Genomic DNA, 19,956 nt, shown 5'->3' on the forward strand with positions numbered 1-19,956 from the left:
CACTGAGATTTCTGAAAAACATTGTCATTTCTGTAGTTGTTTATGGTCGACGATGCTTATTGGCCTCACTGAAATTGAAAGGGGGTAGATGTGGAGGGAGGTCTTCTAGAGTCTCTCACTAATGACTTTAATAATCTGGCTGCAGTTCCTACTATAGTGCTGTTCTTTAAGATGATAGTGGTGGCGTTTTTTGGCAAAGCATTATTTGCACTCTACTATGATTGATTGCTCTATTAATGAAATAGAAGCTTAAGAGAGTAGTTAGAGATTTTACTGTTCTTACGTCTAGACTTAAAACATGTCAAACTCTTCTTGATTGAGCTTTAAGGAATTGCCTACATTGGGGCAAGATGGTTAGGTGTGAATAAACATTCTATTTCAGGCAGAGAGTAGAAATGAAAAATTTCAGAAATACTGGAGCTTTTGAAAAATACTGTTTTTCTAGGATATTTGGTAGGGAGCAAGATGTATACAAGTAGGAAAAACTGGGGGTTGGGGGAAACACCACCACTAAAACCCTTTAAAATCAGAAGTATTTTTTTAATTCAAAGGTTTATTTGCAAACTTTAACTTCTAGATGGTTTACTGTAAATAGACTGATAAGCTATAGAACTTTTAGGAGTTTGCTTGTTTCTGAAAAGTAGACACAAACTTGCAAACAGAAGAAATTACCTGTTACAGTAAAAAGAAAGAAAGCTATATTGTTAATGTCCTTCACAATATTGCACAGATACAAGAAGTGTTCATATTTATTAAAAGAACTCAGGGCTAGTAAATAACAATTTTTATTAAGTAAAGCTGTTGCCATGAGGATCATCTGTCAACCTAGTCTCTGGGTTATTAGTATCATCAGTTTCTCTCTTTCATTTTTTTTTTTTTTATTAAAGTATCATTGATATACAGTCTATGAAGGTTTTACATGAACAGCATTGTGGTTTCAACATTCACCCATATTACCAAATCCTCCTTTCCCCTTTTGCAATCACTGTTAGCATAGTAAGATACTGTAGAATCATTACTTGTCTTCTCCATGCTGTACTGTCTTCCTCACCATCTATCCATATTGTGATTGTGAATTATAGTGCCCCTTAATCCCCTTCTCCCTCCCCACCCACCCTTCCCAAACCCTACCCTTTTGTAATCACTAGTCCCTTCTTGGAGTCTTGAGTCTGCTGCTGTTTTGTTCCTTCAGTTTTGCTTTGTGTTTATACTCCACAGATGAGTAAAATCATTTGGTACTTGTCTTTCTCCACCTGGCTTATTTCACTGAGCATAATACCCTCTAGCTCCATCCATGTTGTTGCAAATGGTAGGATTTGTTTTCTTTTTATGGCTGAATAATATTCCATTGTCAAACATTTTTAATATTTGCGCATTTCTTGGATTAAAGATTTGCTTAGATTGAGGCAAGTGCTGTTACCTTATTATATTTTTCAGAATTTCATATTTCCATGTATGTATGTAGGCGTGTGCGGCTAGCAGGAAAGAAGGACAGATTCCCTGCTGAAAGTTGTCACATCTTCAGGTTCAGAATGGGCTGCTTTATTTATTACCAGAAACACTGATACAGTTTCTCATTGCCCTTTAATGATTAGCACATTGAATAGAGGGATATTGTACCTGTTGCACTTCCAATCCCTTCAGATCCATTCAGAAAATAACACTGTATATACACCTAATACAAAGTTTTAGTTCAGAAGTAAGCAACAGAAGGCCTTTCCATTTAAGGGTTAGGCTGTATTACTTGCTTATTGACATATACATGTAAATGAGCTACTATGTTGGCCTATTGTTTCTCAGACATGCTAGTCCCTCTGTCTAGGAGTTATTCCCACATAGCATCCCTAAGGCCTACCTACTCCCTTACTTCCTCCTTTACAACTTTGCTCCAGTATCACATCAGAAAGGCATTCCCTACTCACCCTCCCTGTCTCATTTCTGTTTTATTTTTTCCGTACCACTTACTGCCATATGACATCTGTGTGTTGCTTATTTGTTGGCCTGTCTTCCCCCACTGTATGATGAACTCTTCATATGTACACCACCCAGCTTTAAGATTTTACTAATTTGTCGTACTTCTTTTTTTTTTTCAAAAAATAACACTAATATTAAAGATAAAGTTGGAGCATACTGTGTAACTCCTCCCTCATCTTAATCCCTTCGCTCATTCCCCAAGGTAATTATTCCCATGGCTTTGTTACTTGTCAGTCTGGTATGTTTTTTATACTTTTGCTACATGCGTGCACACCCATAGAATAGCATTATTTTGCATGTTTATGAACCTGTTGACTGATTTCAGCATGCACATTTCTGTCTGCAGTTTGCTTTTTAAATTTAGTGTATATTTGGTGATTTCTACTATTTCTATTCATTTTTGCATTATATAGTAAGTCACTGTATGAATGTAACTCATCTTATTGTTAAAAGCTTAGGCTGTTGCTATTTTGCCATTACCCCCCCCAAAAAAAGTGCACATTTAGATATTCATTTACAAGCATTTCTCTAGGAAGTGTTCCTTGTAGAAAAATTGCCAAGTGATAGGTATGCTGTTTATTTATTCATTTATGTATTTATTTATGCCAAATTACTCCTTGATAATCTGTTAGTAATTTAAACTCCCATCAGTATTGTATGAAAAGTTCCTTTGTTTCATATTCCTCCTCAGACTTGATAATAAGAAAGTCTTAAAAAATGTTTTTCCAACCTGAAATGTTATCTTTTTGAGGTAATTTGATTTTTCTGATTATCAGTGAAGTTAAACATGGTTTATTCACCATTCAAGTTCACTCTTTTGTAAATGAAAGAGAATGCTCTACAAATTTCTTTTGTGCTGCTGGATTTTTATTCATTGAATACTGATAGGCATAGTTAATAAGTAAACGTGTTATTTAATGAACTAAACACATTGCAGGCTTATTATATGTTCTTTGAGAGAAGTGTTACTAATGTTTTACCCCTCAGAAAATCCTAAAAAATTCTGTAAAAATGTTATGAACCTTCCTTCCTTCACTTGTTGGTATTTAAGAAATGATATAATTTAATGAGCCTAAATATTAAAAAGAATCTAGTATGATGGGATCTGGAGTCTGAGCCAACAGATGTGAATTGCTTACAGCATGGGTAGCTATTACTGATTGAAGGTAATCTTTCCACTTAGTGGCTATAAATAAATAATGTATCTGTAGTAGTTTATAGCTAAATACCCAGTTTTTGTCATTTTACAAAGTTGAAGAAAAGAGCATTTCTTGCAGTGGTAACTCTTTCCCTTCTTTTTTCTCATCCCCCAGGTTGTATCAGAGTAAGATGGACGGTAGCTTTGATTGTGATTGTGGTGAGCTGGAGCCACCTGATCACTAACAAAAGACATCTGTTAACCAACAGCTGCCAGGGCTTCCTGTTGAAATACACAGCAAGAAAGGAAGAAAAGAAGCAAAACGGAAATAGTGCTTACCAGCACCTTAGAATGATGCTGCTCAGGACCAGTCCAACACTGAATGTATCTGCACTGTGAGGAGAATGTTCATAGAAGCTTGTTGTGTGCATATTTATTCACATTTTTGTTAAATGTCAAATCGTTTAGCACAGTAAATCTGAGTGCATAGTATGTCATTTCATTCCGTTTGAGTTTCTTGAGTGTTTTTTTTAAATGTCTGCAGAGTTGCTGCCCCTTGAACTATGAGTACTGCAATCTTTTTAATTCTCAGTATGAGTAGAGCTTTCTGAGCTTTTAAATCTAAGGGGAACTCAACGGGCCTGGTTGGCATATGCAATGAACATCGAGAAACCATCTTGCTGTGGAAGCAAAATTATTTTTCTTTTCCCTTTTTGAAAGATCTTTCCTTTTGATGTCAGTTTTCTTCCTTGTTTACACAAGTTCAACAATTCGAAAGGAAGAGGCAATAGTAAGGGTTTCAAAATGGCAGAGAAATTTGAAAGTCTCATGAACATTCATGGATTTGATCTGGGCTCTAGGTATATGGACTTAAAACCATTGGGTTGTGGAGGCAATGGCTTGGTTTTTTCTGCTGTAGACAATGACTGTGACAAAAGAGTAGCCATCAAGAAAATTGTCCTTACTGATCCCCAGAGTATCAAACATGCTCTACGTGAAATCAAAATTATTAGAAGACTTGACCATGATAACATTGTGAAAGTGTTTGAAATTCTTGGTCCTAGTGGAAGCCAGTTAACAGACGATGTGGGCTCTCTTACTGAATTGAACAGTGTTTACATTGTTCAGGAGTATATGGAGACAGACTTGGCCAATGTGCTGGAGCAGGGCCCTTTACTGGAAGAGCATGCCAGGCTTTTCATGTATCAGCTGCTACGTGGGCTCAAATACATTCACTCTGCAAACGTACTGCACAGAGATCTCAAACCAGCTAATCTTTTCATTAATACTGAAGACTTGGTGCTGAAGATAGGTGACTTTGGTCTTGCGCGGATCATGGATCCCCATTATTCCCATAAGGTATGTGGAAAGCCAGTTGAGACAGACGTTTAAACTGATAAACATCATCAGGAATAGGCACATGTATCCTTTGTACATTGTGGCAGAATTTGTAATTAATCATATTAAACTTTACATAGTATGTTTTTTTCTGATACAGGTCTATTTTCACAATTACCCTGTGTTGTGGAGTGGGGTCCTAATTAAATGGAAATTTCTAAAAGTATGTGGTTATTTATGTATTATGACTGCAACTGTCCCTTATTTAAAAGTAGGATATATTCTTAGGTGTTTAGGACAGAAGTGTGGTTCTGTCTGAGGTAAGGGAGGATGCTATTTCAGCTTTTAGGTTTTTTATCCCTTTGAGCCTGTACTATTCTGTTATGCCTTCTTTAGGCAAACTTAATTTAGTTTGAGACCTAAATTTGCATAAAGGTAAAACAAGCACTAAGAATAGCTAAAAGGAATCATAGTAACTGCCTTAGATAACAATTTGCCTTGCTATAAGAAGTAAATATTTTCTGAGCTGAACTGTAGTCTTTCAGTTTTCAAATGAAATTGTGTGTAGGACCCTAATGTTTAAAATAGAAAAGTGGAGTTGCTTTAGTTATAAAGAACCCCTAGTAGCCCTGCTTGCTTGGCTTCTCATTGCACATGTCTAAAACAAATCATCTTCACATGTATTACCTCACATTAAGTATAACCTATTTTTTAAAAAAACTAACATAGAAGTTGAGTACTAAAATGAAATGGATGACCACATCCTATTTATGGGTAACAGTAAGCTGTTGTGGATAGAACTCGGAACTAGGAGTTATACTATCTAAAATTGAGTTCCACTTTTAATCCAAATAAGCTATAACCACATAACAATAGATTCATTAATCTACGTGAGTGTTATCGCCCCTATAAAATGGAGTTAATATCTGCCATCACAATTTCTTAGGGTTGCTTTGAGGATGAAATGAAGCAGTATATGTGTAAATGTTTTTGTCAAATGCTTTATAAATCTAAAGTAGGTAAAACTGATGAGGAGTGGAATATGGGATAGAGCATTGTCCCTGTCCCCTGGGTTGTCTATAAGGAGGCTGATATTGGTTTATAAGGAGCACTGCTCTTCCCTAACCTTTCTCTCACTGATTTGAAGCATACCTACTCCTTAATTAACTGAAGACTTGGAAGGGAAAAACAGCTCCTATTTTGAACACGTTTTGAATGTATGGCCTAGTTTACACACTAAATTCTTGTAGTGAGCAGATTTCATGTGAATATCATATTATAGATGATATATCCCAGGGGAAGTTAACCTCTATTCAGCCACAAAAATGCAAGAGCCTTGAAGATACGTGTAGAAATCAGCAGTATTGTTTTAGAATTAAACAAATGAAGTTTTTTTGTTTTTTTAGATACAGAATTTTTGAATCAAGACTTATGTACTGTTCTCAGCTTAAGTAAAATATTATGATTTTGATTCTTTTTCAGGGTCATCTTTCTGAAGGATTGGTTACTAAATGGTACAGATCTCCACGTCTTTTACTTTCTCCTAATAATTATACTAAAGCCATTGACATGTGGGCTGCAGGCTGCATCTTTGCTGAAATGCTGACTGGTAAAACCCTCTTTGCAGGTTAGAAGTTTAAAAAGATATGGAAAAAAATTATTGCATAGAAATAATTTTGCATGTATCTATGAAGCAAGATTTACCTACTATGATTTAAAACTATTGTAGTCTGGAATATTAAAATGAAAAGATAAAATGGTGCTCTTAATATTTAAAAATTGAAAAAACTTACATTCACTGAATTGTTCACTTAATTAATTCAGTCAGAATTCTAGTGTCTTTTGTATATGTCTTATTTCTTAAAACATAATTTTGTATTTTGTGGATTCATAATACTTGTTTGTAATCTGTGTAAAATGATACGGTTGCCTAGTTCTGTCAGTGTTTGTTACTTCCTAGTGAAACTTTTTAGCTGTCATTGAAAATCCAATAATCTTTCTTTGCCCCCTATGATACCTGTTGCTTGAACTGCCTTATCTTGTTGACTGACTGCTGTGATCTTCCAGAAACAACCAGACAAGTGAATTTTTTTGTTGAGTTGGTGCTATGAGGGAGTTCTGAAGAGGTGTAAGGGAGAATTAATTAAGATGGGAAGAGGTGACTAATCCATGAAAAACATCAAATATGATAAAGCAAAGTATCAGTTTATATAAAATTACTTAGTATAGACTGTAAGAGCTACAAAAGGCTTCATCAGTGATGGCCGGAATGGCAGGATTAAAGAAGTCAGAAGATTTTTAACTGCATAAGAATAATGAAGAATTTTAATGGGAAGAGAGAAATAGTGGTATCTATTTAAAGGTCTTTATATATATAAGGGCATGAGCCTGGTGCATTCATGAATCAGCGAGAAAAGATAGATGAATACAAGGTGTCAAATAATAATGAAGATTTTTATGACCAGTTAGGATGGAGTCAGAAATTAGGCAGAGGTGTTTCCTTTTGAAAAACTTCACAGTGGTAGGGTACTGAAGATATTTTAGAGAAGTAATGTGATGGTGATTTAGACCTTTTTTCCCTTTTAACGTTACTCTTTCTCTAACCAGTCCTGGAGTGGACCTCCCACCACTCCCAGATTGTGCTAAGAGCAGAAGGAAGGGAATGGAGCAGGTTCTGCTTACAAAAGAAGGATTAGTAAAAGCAAGATTAGGGTGCAGAAAGGAGCACTGTTAAAGAAGGGATGGTATGCCTAAATGCCCTTAAATTTTTTTTTGTTGATGCTTGTTGCCAGTACTCAACTCACATATCATTAACCAATCCTCTAATTTTTTTCCCTAAATTTACCTGAAATTAGTTCTGTGATGTGTGATAATGATTAAATTTTAATTTAGAGAACTATGAGAAAATACCAGTGATTCCTGGAAACTATATGGTTAAGTGAAATTTTTTCCTAGGAACAATACCGTGATTGGAGTTATATTCCTGATATTCAAGTATCGTGCAGCATATATAAAATAATTATTGAATTATTTATTGCACAACAGATTACTTCAAAACATAATGGCTTAAATCCGAAATATCTTAAGTGACTTAAGTGAATAGATACTTCTACAAAGAAGATAAACAAATGGCTGATAAACTCATGTTCAACATCATTAGTCATTATGGAAATGCAAATCAAAACCACAGTGGATACTACTTCATATCCAAAAAGACAGATAATAAAACAGACTACACTTTATGTAAGTGTTGGTGAGATTGTGGAGAAATTGGAATCCTCATACATTATTAGTGGAAATGTAAAGTGGTACAACAGCTGTATTTATTATCTCAAAGTTTCTGTGGATCAGGAATTTGGAGGTGCTCTCACTGGGTGGTTCTATCTCAGATTTGTTTAGTCAAGATGTTGGTTGGGGCTGCAATTGTCTGCAAGCTTCTGCGGCAGGAGGATCCATTTCTAGATAGCTTGCTGACATGACTGTTAGCAGGACGCCTCAGTTCCTCACCATGTGGGCTTCTCCCTAGGACTGTGTGAATGTCTTCACAATATGGCATCTGGCTTCCTCCAGAATGAGTGATCCAAAAGATGGAGCAAGGAGAAATCTTCATTTTTTTTTTTAAGTTCTATCAACATACCATACAATTTGCCTACTTAAAGTGTACAGTGCAGTATTTGTTAGCATATTCCCGGAATTATATAACCAGCTAATTTTAGAACATTTTTGTCTCTCCTAAAAGATACCCTGTAGCCATTAGCAGTCACTTCCCATTTCTCCCTTTTTCTGGTCCTAGCAACCACTAATCCACTTTGTTTTTATAGATTTGCCTATTCTGGACATTTCATATAAAAAATCATAAAACATGTGGCCTTTGTGATTGTCCTTTTTCGCTTAGCATAATGTTTTGAAGGTTTCTCCATTTTATAATATGTAATAGTACATGATACCTTTTTATGGCCAGGTAATATTCCATTTTATGGATATATCACATTTTGTTTATTCTTCAGTTGATGGGTATTTGGGTTGTTTGCCCTTTTTGGATATTAGAAATGATGCTGCAGTGTACATTAGTGTACAGTTTTTTCTGGAAGTGTTTTCAATTTTGTTGGGTTTGTATATACTGAAGAGTGGAATTACTGTGTCATATGATGACTCTGTTTAACTTTTTGAGGAAATGCCAGACCATTTTCCAGGGCAGTTGTACCACTTCACATTCCCAGTAGCAATATATGAAGGTTCCAATTAATCCACATTTTCACCAACACTTAAAGTATAGTCTGTCTTATTATCTGTCTTTTTGATATAAAGTAGTGCATATGAAATAATAATAGCTTGTTATGATTTTAATTTGCATTTCCCTAATGACTAATGATGTTGAGCATGTGTATATTAGCTATTTGTATATCTTTTTCTGGAGAAATACCTACAAAGATCTGTTGCCTATTTTTTAGTTGGGTTATTTGTATTTTTATAATTGAGATGTAGTTCTTTACACAAGCTGGATATATGTGTATCAGATAGATGATTTGCATGTTTTTTCTCCCATTCTGGAGGTGTCTTTTGAAACAAAAGCTTTTAATTCTGATGCAGTCCAGTTTATCTATTTTTTTCTTTTGACACTTAATGCTTTTGGTATCATATCTATGAAACCATTGCCTAATCCCTAGGAGTTTTATAGTTTTTAACTTTGAATTTAGGTGTATAATCCATTTTGAAGTAATTTTTGTGTATGGTATGCAGTAGGGGTTCAACTCCTTTCTTTTTGCATGTGGATATCCAGTTATCCCAGCACCATTTATTGAAAAGATTATTCTTTCTCCATTAAATTGTCTTAATCCCCTTCTTAAAAATGAGTTCACCATAAATGCAGAATATCTTTTTGTGTCCTAGACTCAAAAGTTACACACTCTCATTTGAGCTTTATTTTATGTGTTAGAAGAGAGTCATCTAAGTATACTTCACACTTAAGGGGAGGGGAATTGGATTTACGTCTTGGAAAGGAAGAGTATCAAAGAATTTGTGGACATATTTTAAAGCTACCACAGTAATGAATATTGTCTCAGGAAAATAAAATTTAATTTGTTTTAAAATCATTAGATCATACTTCAAGTTGTATGAATTGGGGTCAACTTACTGCTGTATTGATCATACAGAAGTACTTAATGTATTTTTGAATGTTCATTTGGCATTTTGAGATACTGTTCAAGTGTAGCAATAAAAAGAATTGGATTAACAGCCTACCACTAAATAGCATGATTTGATCTTAAACCTGTGTAAACTTTAAACATTTAATTAATGGGAATTGATTGTGAAATGATATAAAAGATCCTCTTGTAGCTTCCTTCTGTGCATTATTGGTAGGTTTATGAACATTCGGTAAAACCAGCATAGGAAGATCTAAGTGTTTATTAGACCTCAAATGAACATAGCAATAAGAGGCAAGGACTAAGCATTCATTGGAAATCTGTGTATTTTTAACCTATAGGAACTGTCCTTCCTTTATTTTTTGGCCTTACTTAAAATCTCCATTTGGATATTTAATAGAATCTCAAATGTAACCTATCCGAAACTGAACTGCTGGTGTCTCTCCCTCATATTTTCTCTTTGTGCTGCCTTTTTCATCTTGGTAAACCAGATCCACTTTCTAGTTGCACAGGCCAAAGTCTTGGCATCATCCTTCACTTCTGTCAGTACAGATCCTGTGGGCTCTTGCTTCACAATATATCCAGAACCTAATTGCTTGTGATTATCTCTGTCATTACCCACCAATTCAGACAACCATTATGTCTGTCCTGACTAATGCAAGACCTTTAACTGACTTCCCTGCTTCAGTATTTGCTGTCTATAGCCTAGTTATCACCTAGCAGCCATAGTATAATTCTTTGAAAACAAAAATCAATTCATGTCACTTCTCTGCTCAAAACTGCACATTTCCTATCAAATTCAGGATAAAGCAAACTATTTGTATTCTGATACACTCTCTCTGCTCAAAACTGCACATTTCCTATCAAATTCAGGATAAAGCAAACTATTTGTATTCTGATACACTCATACTCTGACCTCATCTTCTATTACTTCCCCTGAGCCACTCTACTCCATCTACACTTGCCCAGTGATTGTTTCTTGGATACACCAAGCCTGCTCTGTCCTCTTGGCCTTTGGGACTTTTCCAGTCTTCCTGGAACTCCCTTCCTCCATGTGAATATGTGATGTGTTCCCTAACTTCGTTCATTTTCAGTTTTTCATTGGGACCTTCTGTGGTCATCCTATGTAAATTAACAAGTCTGCCCCCAGCAGTGCTTTCTATCCACCTTAGCTTACTCTATTTTTCTTCATATCATTTGTCACCATTTGACATGTTTATAGAATTATTATGTCTTCGTCCACTAGATAGTAAGCTCCATGAAGACAGATACTTGGTCTGTTCTGTTTCACAGCCATATACTAAAGTGCCTTGCTCGATAGAAGGATCTAAGGAAAAATTTCAGTGTTGAATGAATTTCTAGAAATTAGTGGAAAAGCAAACTGAATTTTTTTAGTCACCCAGTTAGCCTAAAGTTTCCCCTTTTATTTCTTTAATTGTGGTCCTGAAATGTTAATTGAACCTAATACATGACTATAAAACTTGTTATTTTGCAAATCTACTCCAACTCTCCATTTTATTGATGATGATGTCAAGCCATCATGTTAAGTATCCCAAAATTATAGCCATTTAATTAATGGTACCTCTAAGACCAGAATCCAGATCTCTTGAATTCCAATTCATTTTATTTCACTACTTTATGATAACTTAATATGAGGCCAGATTTCAAGAGTAAGTTTTTTATAAAAACAGAGCACCTAAAACTAAACGTGTCAGTGAGCAGAAATTGAAATAGCTAATGCTTTTTGAGCAGACTGACAATATTCAAAGCAGTGAAACCTGCTGATTAATGTTTCGGGTAAAACCGTTTTCCCCATAGTGGTCATTACAATATTTAACTTAGTTTCCTATAGCTTTAGAATGTTTACTGCCAAATAAGGAAACATTGAGGAATGTGTTTGTTTATGCTCTATTTGGTGTTCTGTTTTTTTTAAATCTCAGGTGCACATGAACTTGAACAGATGCAGCTGATTTTAGAATCTATTCCTGTTGTACATGAGGAAGATCGTCAGGAGCTTCTCAGTGTAATTCCAGTTTACATTAGAAATGACATGACTGAGCCACACAAACCTTTAACTCAGCTGCTTCCGGGAATTAGTCGAGAAGGTATTGTGATTCAAGAGTAATCACCATGTAATGGTGTTGGTGTGTGTGAAAACAATTTATGTAGGGAAGCTTTAGTTTTTTTATCCTTACGTGTGCATCTTTCTCCTGAGTAGTTTTTAGACACTTAAGGTTTATCTAAAACTTTGACTCTCACTTTCCCTTTTTTGGCCTGAAATACTGAAGCTAGGATCTTTGCTCCTTTGGATAACTTTTCAGATTCCAGGAGGTGTACCCCTCCCTCTCTCCTGGTTCTAATTTCATCTACTTTTCTAGTTTACCTGTCTTATTATGAGAGTAATAGGTGAGGATATTGAATCATTGGCTCTCACTAAGCTGGAGTGGAGTTCTGTGATAGTTGTATGGTAAGTGTGAGTATGAATGTGATTTAGATACGAAAGGGCAAATTAAGGTTTGGGGGCGTAGCAGAGAAGGAAAGGATCCAGAGCAAGGGAGAGATGGAAGAAAAAACAAAACTATATGAGCAAACACATTATGTAAGAATTTGCAGATTGGTGTTAGGATTATTAGGTGCTGAAAATGAGTTTGTAGAAGCTTGGAAGTAGTAGGAACCTGCAGAGAATCAAAACTTTGTTAACTACTAAAGCAATTAATTTTTAACTCTTGTAGTAATGACCTGTAATAAGATAACATTTTTTAAAGAATATTAGGCATGAAAAATACCTTTCTTCTTGATTTTGTCTTAAATCATTAGAAATTAATCATGCATGCATTAAGGTACATCAGTGTCAGGATTGTACAGTTCTTGCATGAATCAAAAAGTTAGAGATAACATAGTTTCCTAAACATCTTAAAGTTTGTATTAATTATATATCCATTATTCATATCACCCACTCTGATTATTTATGTGGTTCAGGTTAGTGTGTTTCAAAGTGTAGCAAGTGTTTTGAGAAATAGGAGCATGAAATATGGCAAAATCATGATGACATTGTCTTTCCCCCCTCAAATATGCTTGGAACTCAAATAGTGAATGCCTAAATAAAAAGGAAGCAGCTGTACTTAATTTTAGTAGATTTTGTAGGCCTCCTTTTCAGTAGTTCTACATTCCTAACCGGTCTCCAAGTTTATCTTCATAATCAGATTCCCCTGCTGGCTATCTTGCTCCCTAACCTTGTAGCTGCTGTAAAACATCTGTGTTCACAATTGAACAGCAGTCACTTAGCATTTGGCTATGTGTCAGAGTCCTGTGTGGGAGCTCTTTAAACCTGCAGACTATTAAGTCAGAATCCAAAGGTGGAGTGGAGAGCAGGGCAGGTATCTGTGTTTTTAAAACCCTATACAGGTGAGCCCTGCTCAGTCAGGTTGACAGACATGGCTCAGGGATAACCTGGATCTGCCTTTGAATCATTGTTTCTATTGCTGTGTCTTTCCAAAAGAGACAGCTAGTAATAATAGACATTGCTGTTGAAGCATTTGCAGTCTAGCTCAATTTGAATCTTTTTCCCTACACTTACTAGGGTGGAGACCACGTCTTAGCCATGGAAACTTGAACATTTGGCTGATGGCTGGGATTTATTCATAATGTGTTGCATGAATGTCTTTGTAATGGATTCGTTAACTGTTGGGCAAAGTTCCATGACATGCACAAGTGGCAGACTGTGCCCACATAAAAGTGCAATGCAGAATGTCTAAAGTTCCTGAGACTAAAGATTTATTACGTAGACATATACTCCACACCAGTTTCTTCTCAATTAATGCTGGAGTTTCATTTTTGGGCAGAGCACATTCTGAGACAATGGGGACTTAGAATAATACATGTTCTTTTCTCCCACTCTGTTCATGGTCTATGGAGAGAAAGAAGCAAGCATGGTTAAATACATACGAATTACCACATTGGACTTCTAGGAACCCTACTCTGGTTAATGTTTTTAGATGAATACCCTGTTTTAATTTCCCTCCATAATTACCTCTTGTCTTCCTTTTCTCTATTGTTTACCATGTATTCCTTAGCACACTTTCTGGTAGCAGATAGAGTGATTACCTCTAGTGCTGTCTGATAGAATTTTTTACAGTGATGGAAATGTTCTAGATATGCATACACTTTGGAGCTCAGCCTGGCTAGTTTCTTCCTTACCTCTTCCTGTTTCCACCTGCTGCCTACAATTTCCAAATGCTATATTCCTCATGTGTCGTTGGACATCTCTCCTCATTCCTGCTGAGAATAGTGATTGTGCTGGGCCATCCGTCCATAGCTCTGTACCTTAGAGTTTATTGCCTTGAGATACATGGACCCTGGGTTAATTTAAATGGACTCTTGCAAAGTCAAAGAACAACTTGATGTATTGTGAAATGATGTCTTAGATAAGGATAATATAATAGGAAGAGGGAAAGGAGGAGGAGGTGGGTGGGGAGAACAGGAAAGAACTCAGTCCTGGACCACTGAGGGGCATAAGTAGCAACGAGCCTTAAGTTTCTTCTCTTTAACCTTTATTGGATTGATTTGAGGATTGAATGAGATAATGTATGTGAAAGCACTTTGTAAAATATAAATGGCTATATTAAATGTCAATGTAAATGCCTATAAAATTGTTCATGTTAATGAGAAGTTGGGAATTAAGAATAAGGTCCTTTCTAGAGTACAGCTTGTTTTAGAAAGAAGGGCTATCTTTTCCCTTGAGACAGAAGGTAAGGATAAAAGGATGTGACAGACCATAGTGAAGAAGTAGGGACTGAGATCAGTGTGACGTGGGTTTTTGTCTGTTGAGAATGGTAAGAGAAGATTGAGAGTGTAAAGAGATGGTGTTGGAACATTGCTGGAATTCCAGGTCAAATTGAAATTCCACAGTATAAATTTGTAGTGAGCCAGATACATATATATGTGATTTTTGCCTCTAGCTTTCATCAGTAAGGTATGGCTGGGGAGCTGAGGTGGTGGTAATGATTTAGAGTTGAAGACGGGTATAAATCATAAGGCATACAGGTATATATGGTGGTGGAAGGGCAATCTTCAGGCTGTTGACAGTGTGGTTCAGGTTGGGTGAGGGGCTTAAGGACTGAGTGAGTGGGAAGCATTGGGTGTGTGGTTGCTCCCCTAGAGCCCTAAAATGATCAGGCACATCGTGTGATGTGCTGGAGGGTGACTGAAGTGAAACGGAGATCAACAAATTAGTACAACAGCTAGTCAGTGAGATGGGGAAGGAAGTGGCAAAGGTCTTTTCTTCACTAGATACTGTACTTTACATTTAATTTATACCTTATATGGTATCTTTCTGCATATCTATTTTATACATGAAGAAGTTGAAATTCAGCAAGTTTAACATGTCCAGCCCTACACAGCTAGTAATACAGTTAAGCTAGTAAACTGCAGAGTTGAGATTAGAACCTGTATGTGTTAGGTTTAGCGATATGAAGTTGCTGTCATTTGACCATTTTTGACTGACAAAAATGGAAGCTTCATATGGTTCAACTTAATATATGCCTTCTTTTTCTTCATAACTGACCATAAGATGGGATTGGGGTATATTTCAGATATTTACTGCATTTATTGAACAAATGTCTTTTTTAAAAAAATCTGTCAATCAGTAAGTTTTATTTCTCTGACAAAACAAATGAACTTACCTTTTAATTGTATAGTCCCTTTCTTTACTGTATGGGTTGGTGGACTTTTGGTACTGTTAAGGTATGTTACCCCTTCTTTTGCAGCACTGGATTTCCTGGAACAAATTTTGACATTTAGCCCCATGGATAGGTTGACAGCAGAAGAGGCGCTTTCCCATCCTTACATGAGCATATATTCTTTTCCAATGGATGAGCCAATTTCAAGTCATCCTTTTCATATTGAAGATGAAGTTGATGATATTTTGCTTATGGATGAAACTCACAGTCACATTTATAACTGGGAAAGGTAAATTGATCCTAAATTAGAAAAATACCATTTATTGTATTGTCAGTAAACCATAATGCAGTGAGTTATATTTTTAAATTGTACATGGTAAGACTATGTAGAAGTCTGAAAAATGTAGTAATGGTTTTTCTGGCTTTCTGCTAAACATATTAAAATATCTTTAAATAACCTTTATATAATTTAAATATTTAATAGTTACTGGTTAAGATATACATAATGGGAAAAGTTAAATGCTTCTTTGAAACAATTTCAAAGCCATTAAGGCATGTTTAGGCAATAAAATTATAAAGTATTCTAAATGTGAAGGTCGAAGCTTAGAAATCTGAACCATTTTAAACTACTTAAACTATTTTAAACTTATTTTTATGAATGTCACAAATTTTTTTAAGATGTTGGATGACAGGACTCAACCTTATTTAATAAGGCATCTCCATAGTTTCTCACATTTTTATATATCATCCATTATGTCTTAGGGTAGAGATTGTTTTGCTTCATGGTATATGCTATATTCTAATCTGTTCTCCTAATGACATAAAATTAGTTTTGGGATGCTTAACATAGGGTCACTGTAAGGAACTTTTCTAGATTGAATAGTATAAAACATCAAAGTGGATAACATACATTTCAGTTAAAGAATTTCTTCTCTTGCCTCCTTTTAGGATTTCTAAATTTCTGGGGGAGTTTAGATATAATTCTCCCTCAAAGTAGTGTGATGGCATATAACAATGAGTCAGTTTTATTTAAAATCTTCAGGTGGTTTTGATATTTAGCCAGGTTAGGGAATCACTAATGACAGTCTTAAAACTTCAGGATTCATATATTTTTGTTTAAAATAAAAATGATTGTGGTTAATAATTAAAGAAGTAGTTAATGTTGAAATTAGTTTATTCATTGAATTTTTTTCCTTCTAAAATATACGGCAGCACACACCAGTCAATTGCCTGGTTTTTTTCTCCACGTGAACATTTCTACCACCTACATATAATTCTTCCCACATACACCCAAAAGTCTTCCAGTCTTTACATTTTCTGTTGCATATAGTTAAGTCATCTCATCTCTTCTGTTCCCTCCTTTCCATGCCCCAGTCATCATGTGTGTCTCAGACTGCCTCTGCTGGGCATGCTGTCACCTTACTGTGATGTGTCAGTAAGAGGATACCACATTCAGTGGCACATACACATGGAGAGCTTTTTTTTATTTGTTGTGGTGATTTCCAGCAAGCTTTCCCCCTTTTCTATTCTCCTTTATGACTAGTAGAGTGAGAAATCTGTATGAGACCTGATTGAGATTAGGGATCTGCATTTTACGATCATACAGTGGTTTTCCTCTATATGAAACTCTGTTGGCATTGAACTGTAGACATGCCAGCTATTCAAATATTTATCTGTAGTTGTGTTTGAGGAAGAGAGTTAAGCATAGACGATAATTGGTCTTTGGAGAATTCAGAGCTTTATTATATTTACATACATCACTGGTAATTACCAAATACTGCCTTATATTGGTTTATATAGTAACAGATCTTAGTTGTTCATTAAGATTATACATTCCTAGAGGGCAAGGAGAGCTTATGGCTTACACTTCTATTATTCTCCCATAGACCTAGCATAGTTCTTTCACTTAAAAGGCACTCAGTGAAGTTGAAAGTGAAATCCTAGGCCTGGATTAACACTAATGTATTACTTTTTTCAGGTACCATGATTGTCAGTTTTCAGAGCATGATTGGCCTGTGCATAACAACTTTGATATTGATGAAGTTCAGCTTGACCCAAGAGCTCTATCTGATGTCACTGATGAAGAAGAAGTACAAGTCGATCCTCGAAAATATTTGGATGGGGATCGTGAAAAGTATTTGGAGGATCCTGCTTTTGATACTAATTATTCTACTGAGCCCTGTTGGCAGTACCCAGATCATCATGAAAACAAATATTGTGATCTGGAGTGTAGCCATACTTGTAACTACAAAACGAGGTCATCATCATATTTAGATAACTTAGTTTGGAGAGAGAGTGAAGTTAACCATTACTATGAACCCAAGCTTATTATAGATCTTTCCAATTGGAAAGAACAAAGCAAAGAAAAATCTGATAAGAAAGGCAAGTCAAAATGTGAAAGGAATGGATTGGTTAAAGCCCAGATAGCTCTAGAGGAAGCGTCACAGCAGCTGGCTGAAAAAGAAAGGGAAAAGAATCAGGGATTTGATTTTGATTCCTTTATTGCAGGAACTATTCAGCTTAGTTCACAACATGAGCCTACTGATGTTGTTGATAAATTAAATGACTTGAATAGCTCAGTGTCCCAGCTAGAATTGAAAAGTTTGATACCAAAGTCAGTAAGCCAAGAAAAACAGGAAAAAGGAATGGCAAATTTGGCTCAGTTAGAAGCCTTGTACCAATCTTCTTGGGATAGCCAGTTCATGGGTGGTGGGGAGGACTGTTTTCTTATAAATCAGTTTTGTTGTGAGGTAAGGAAGGATGAACAAATAGAGAAGGAAAACACTTACACCAGTTACTTGGACAAGTTCTTCAGCAGGAAAGAAGATACTGAAATGATAGAAACTGAGCCAGTAGAGGATGGGAAGCTTGGAGAGAGAGGAAATGAGGAAGGATTTCTGAACAACAGTGGGGAGTTCCTCTTTAACAAGCAGCTTGAATCTATAGGCATCCCGCAGTTTCACAGCCCCGTTGGGTCACCACTTAAGTCAATACAGGCCACATTAACACCTTCTGCCATGAAATCTTCCCCTCAGATTCCTCATAAGACCTATAGCAGCATTCTGAAACATCTGAACTAAAACACTCAGCAGACATTTCTCTTTGTATGCTTCATGAAATGTGTTTTGTCTTTTTTATTACTAGTGTTTTAAGTCATTTTTTTTTTACTTGAATCAATTGGTGTCATTTAGAAAGGATTTTATTCTTGATTTTTTAAATCCAGACTTTTTTTCTACATGTGAGATGGCTTTCATTTTAACTGGCATGTCATTTGCACACAAAAATAAAGAATAGAGCAAAATGCAATGCAGGAGGAGAAAAAAAAAATGCACTAAGACAAGTAAAAAACATTCTCTCATAGAACAATGATCTGTTTTACAGGAAACAAAAATCTTGCCTTGAAATTTACACAGTGAGACTGTACATAATTGCATGGAAATAGCTATTTTTTTCCTAAAACATTTTTTCATTCATGAGTATTTTCAAGTTTTTCATACTGTACACATTTCTTAAAACACATGATACCAGCAGCAACTGAAAAATGAATGCCGAATTTGGTACACATGTGTTATCTACCTCAAGGTAACAAAAGTATGTGGCAAAACATATACCACCCGTAGTGCTTCACAATATGCACTTCTAGTTAGCCAGCGTTTATTGTAGTAAACTATTGTTAAGATTCACTCACCATTTATAAATGTTCTGGTATGCATTCTTTATAGTGAAGTGTTACTACATCACATCTTATTTATTTTAGCAAATCAGTATATTTTCCATATTTAATTATAAAAGTTAGTTTTTGAAATTTATTTGCAAATACACTTTTTCCATTTGGCACTATGGTTTGTTGCCCACTTAGCTGAATATATATAATGTCAGCTTATCTTAAGGCTGTCCACGTTCTTAACTTACTTAAGTATTCATTTTAAGTAAAGTGCTCACTGTGTATAGGAATTTGTATTTTGGAGGTGCTTGATCTATCAACAAAGAAACATTAGGAATTACTTTATTATAAAATGCTCCTAGAAGTCTTAATTGTGTTTATTTTTAAAAAGGAAAAACAACCTGTAATGTTAGACTTGTGTGCATGGAAGTAATTAAGGTACATCATTATTGTAGTTTTAAAAGTGTACATGATAAGACTTACTTTGTTTTTACTGTATGTTTTTACTGAATGATCTATTCCCCATCCCAAGGCAAGCATGAATAAAATTAGGTTAAATGTAGCATGTGGCATCTCAATCTCTTAGAATTTGCTTCATCTGTTTTATTTTATTGAATTCTGTCTGTATCTTTGGTCATCCTGTTTGAAGAAAAAGGAAAAATAAAACATGGCCAGCAAATACGGCTCCTGTTTACCTCTTTAACTGGTGAATATTACCTGCTAGAATGAAAATTTCTAGCAGAATCTTATCATAGTAACACTTTCCAGCATCTTTACATTGTGGCTGTAACTTAAACTATTATTAGACTAAGACACTCAAAAGAAAAAGGTCTCCACACAAAAATCTCTTGTTGACTTAACCTTCATACATAAAAATGGATAAGGCTTGTATATATTTCAAAACTATTCATGTAAAAGCTTTGAATGACACAGAAGAACCTCCTTTTAAATGTGTTCGCTATAGTACATCATCTTTTCTTTGCTGAAGAAGTTACCCTTTTACCTATTCAAATATAAAAC

General features: G+C 35.4%; 1 protein-coding gene across 2 annotated transcripts in view; it reads left to right on the forward strand.

Annotated features, from left to right (window-relative positions):
- Positions 1–19,615, forward strand: part of MAPK6 (mitogen-activated protein kinase 6) — a 54,571-nt gene extending 34,956 nt beyond the window's left edge. For both annotated transcript variants that reach the window (XM_057488806.1, XM_036917764.2), the window contains exons 2-6: positions 3,288–4,471; positions 5,933–6,077; positions 11,535–11,699; positions 15,360–15,561; positions 17,251–19,615. In XM_057488806.1, coding sequence (XP_057344789.1) covers positions 3,917–4,471; positions 5,933–6,077; positions 11,535–11,699; positions 15,360–15,561; positions 17,251–18,352 — 2,169 coding nt within the window. In that variant the 5' untranslated portion in view covers positions 3,288–3,916 and the 3' untranslated portion in view covers positions 18,353–19,615. The remainder of the gene's footprint in view (positions 1–3,287; positions 4,472–5,932; positions 6,078–11,534; positions 11,700–15,359; positions 15,562–17,250) is intronic.
- The last annotated feature ends 341 nt before the right edge of the window (positions 19,616–19,956 follow it).

Source organism: Manis pentadactyla, chromosome 11 (assembly GCF_030020395.1).
Source record: "Manis pentadactyla isolate mManPen7 chromosome 11, mManPen7.hap1, whole genome shotgun sequence".
NCBI classification, from domain to species: domain Eukaryota; kingdom Metazoa; phylum Chordata; class Mammalia; order Pholidota; family Manidae; genus Manis; species Manis pentadactyla.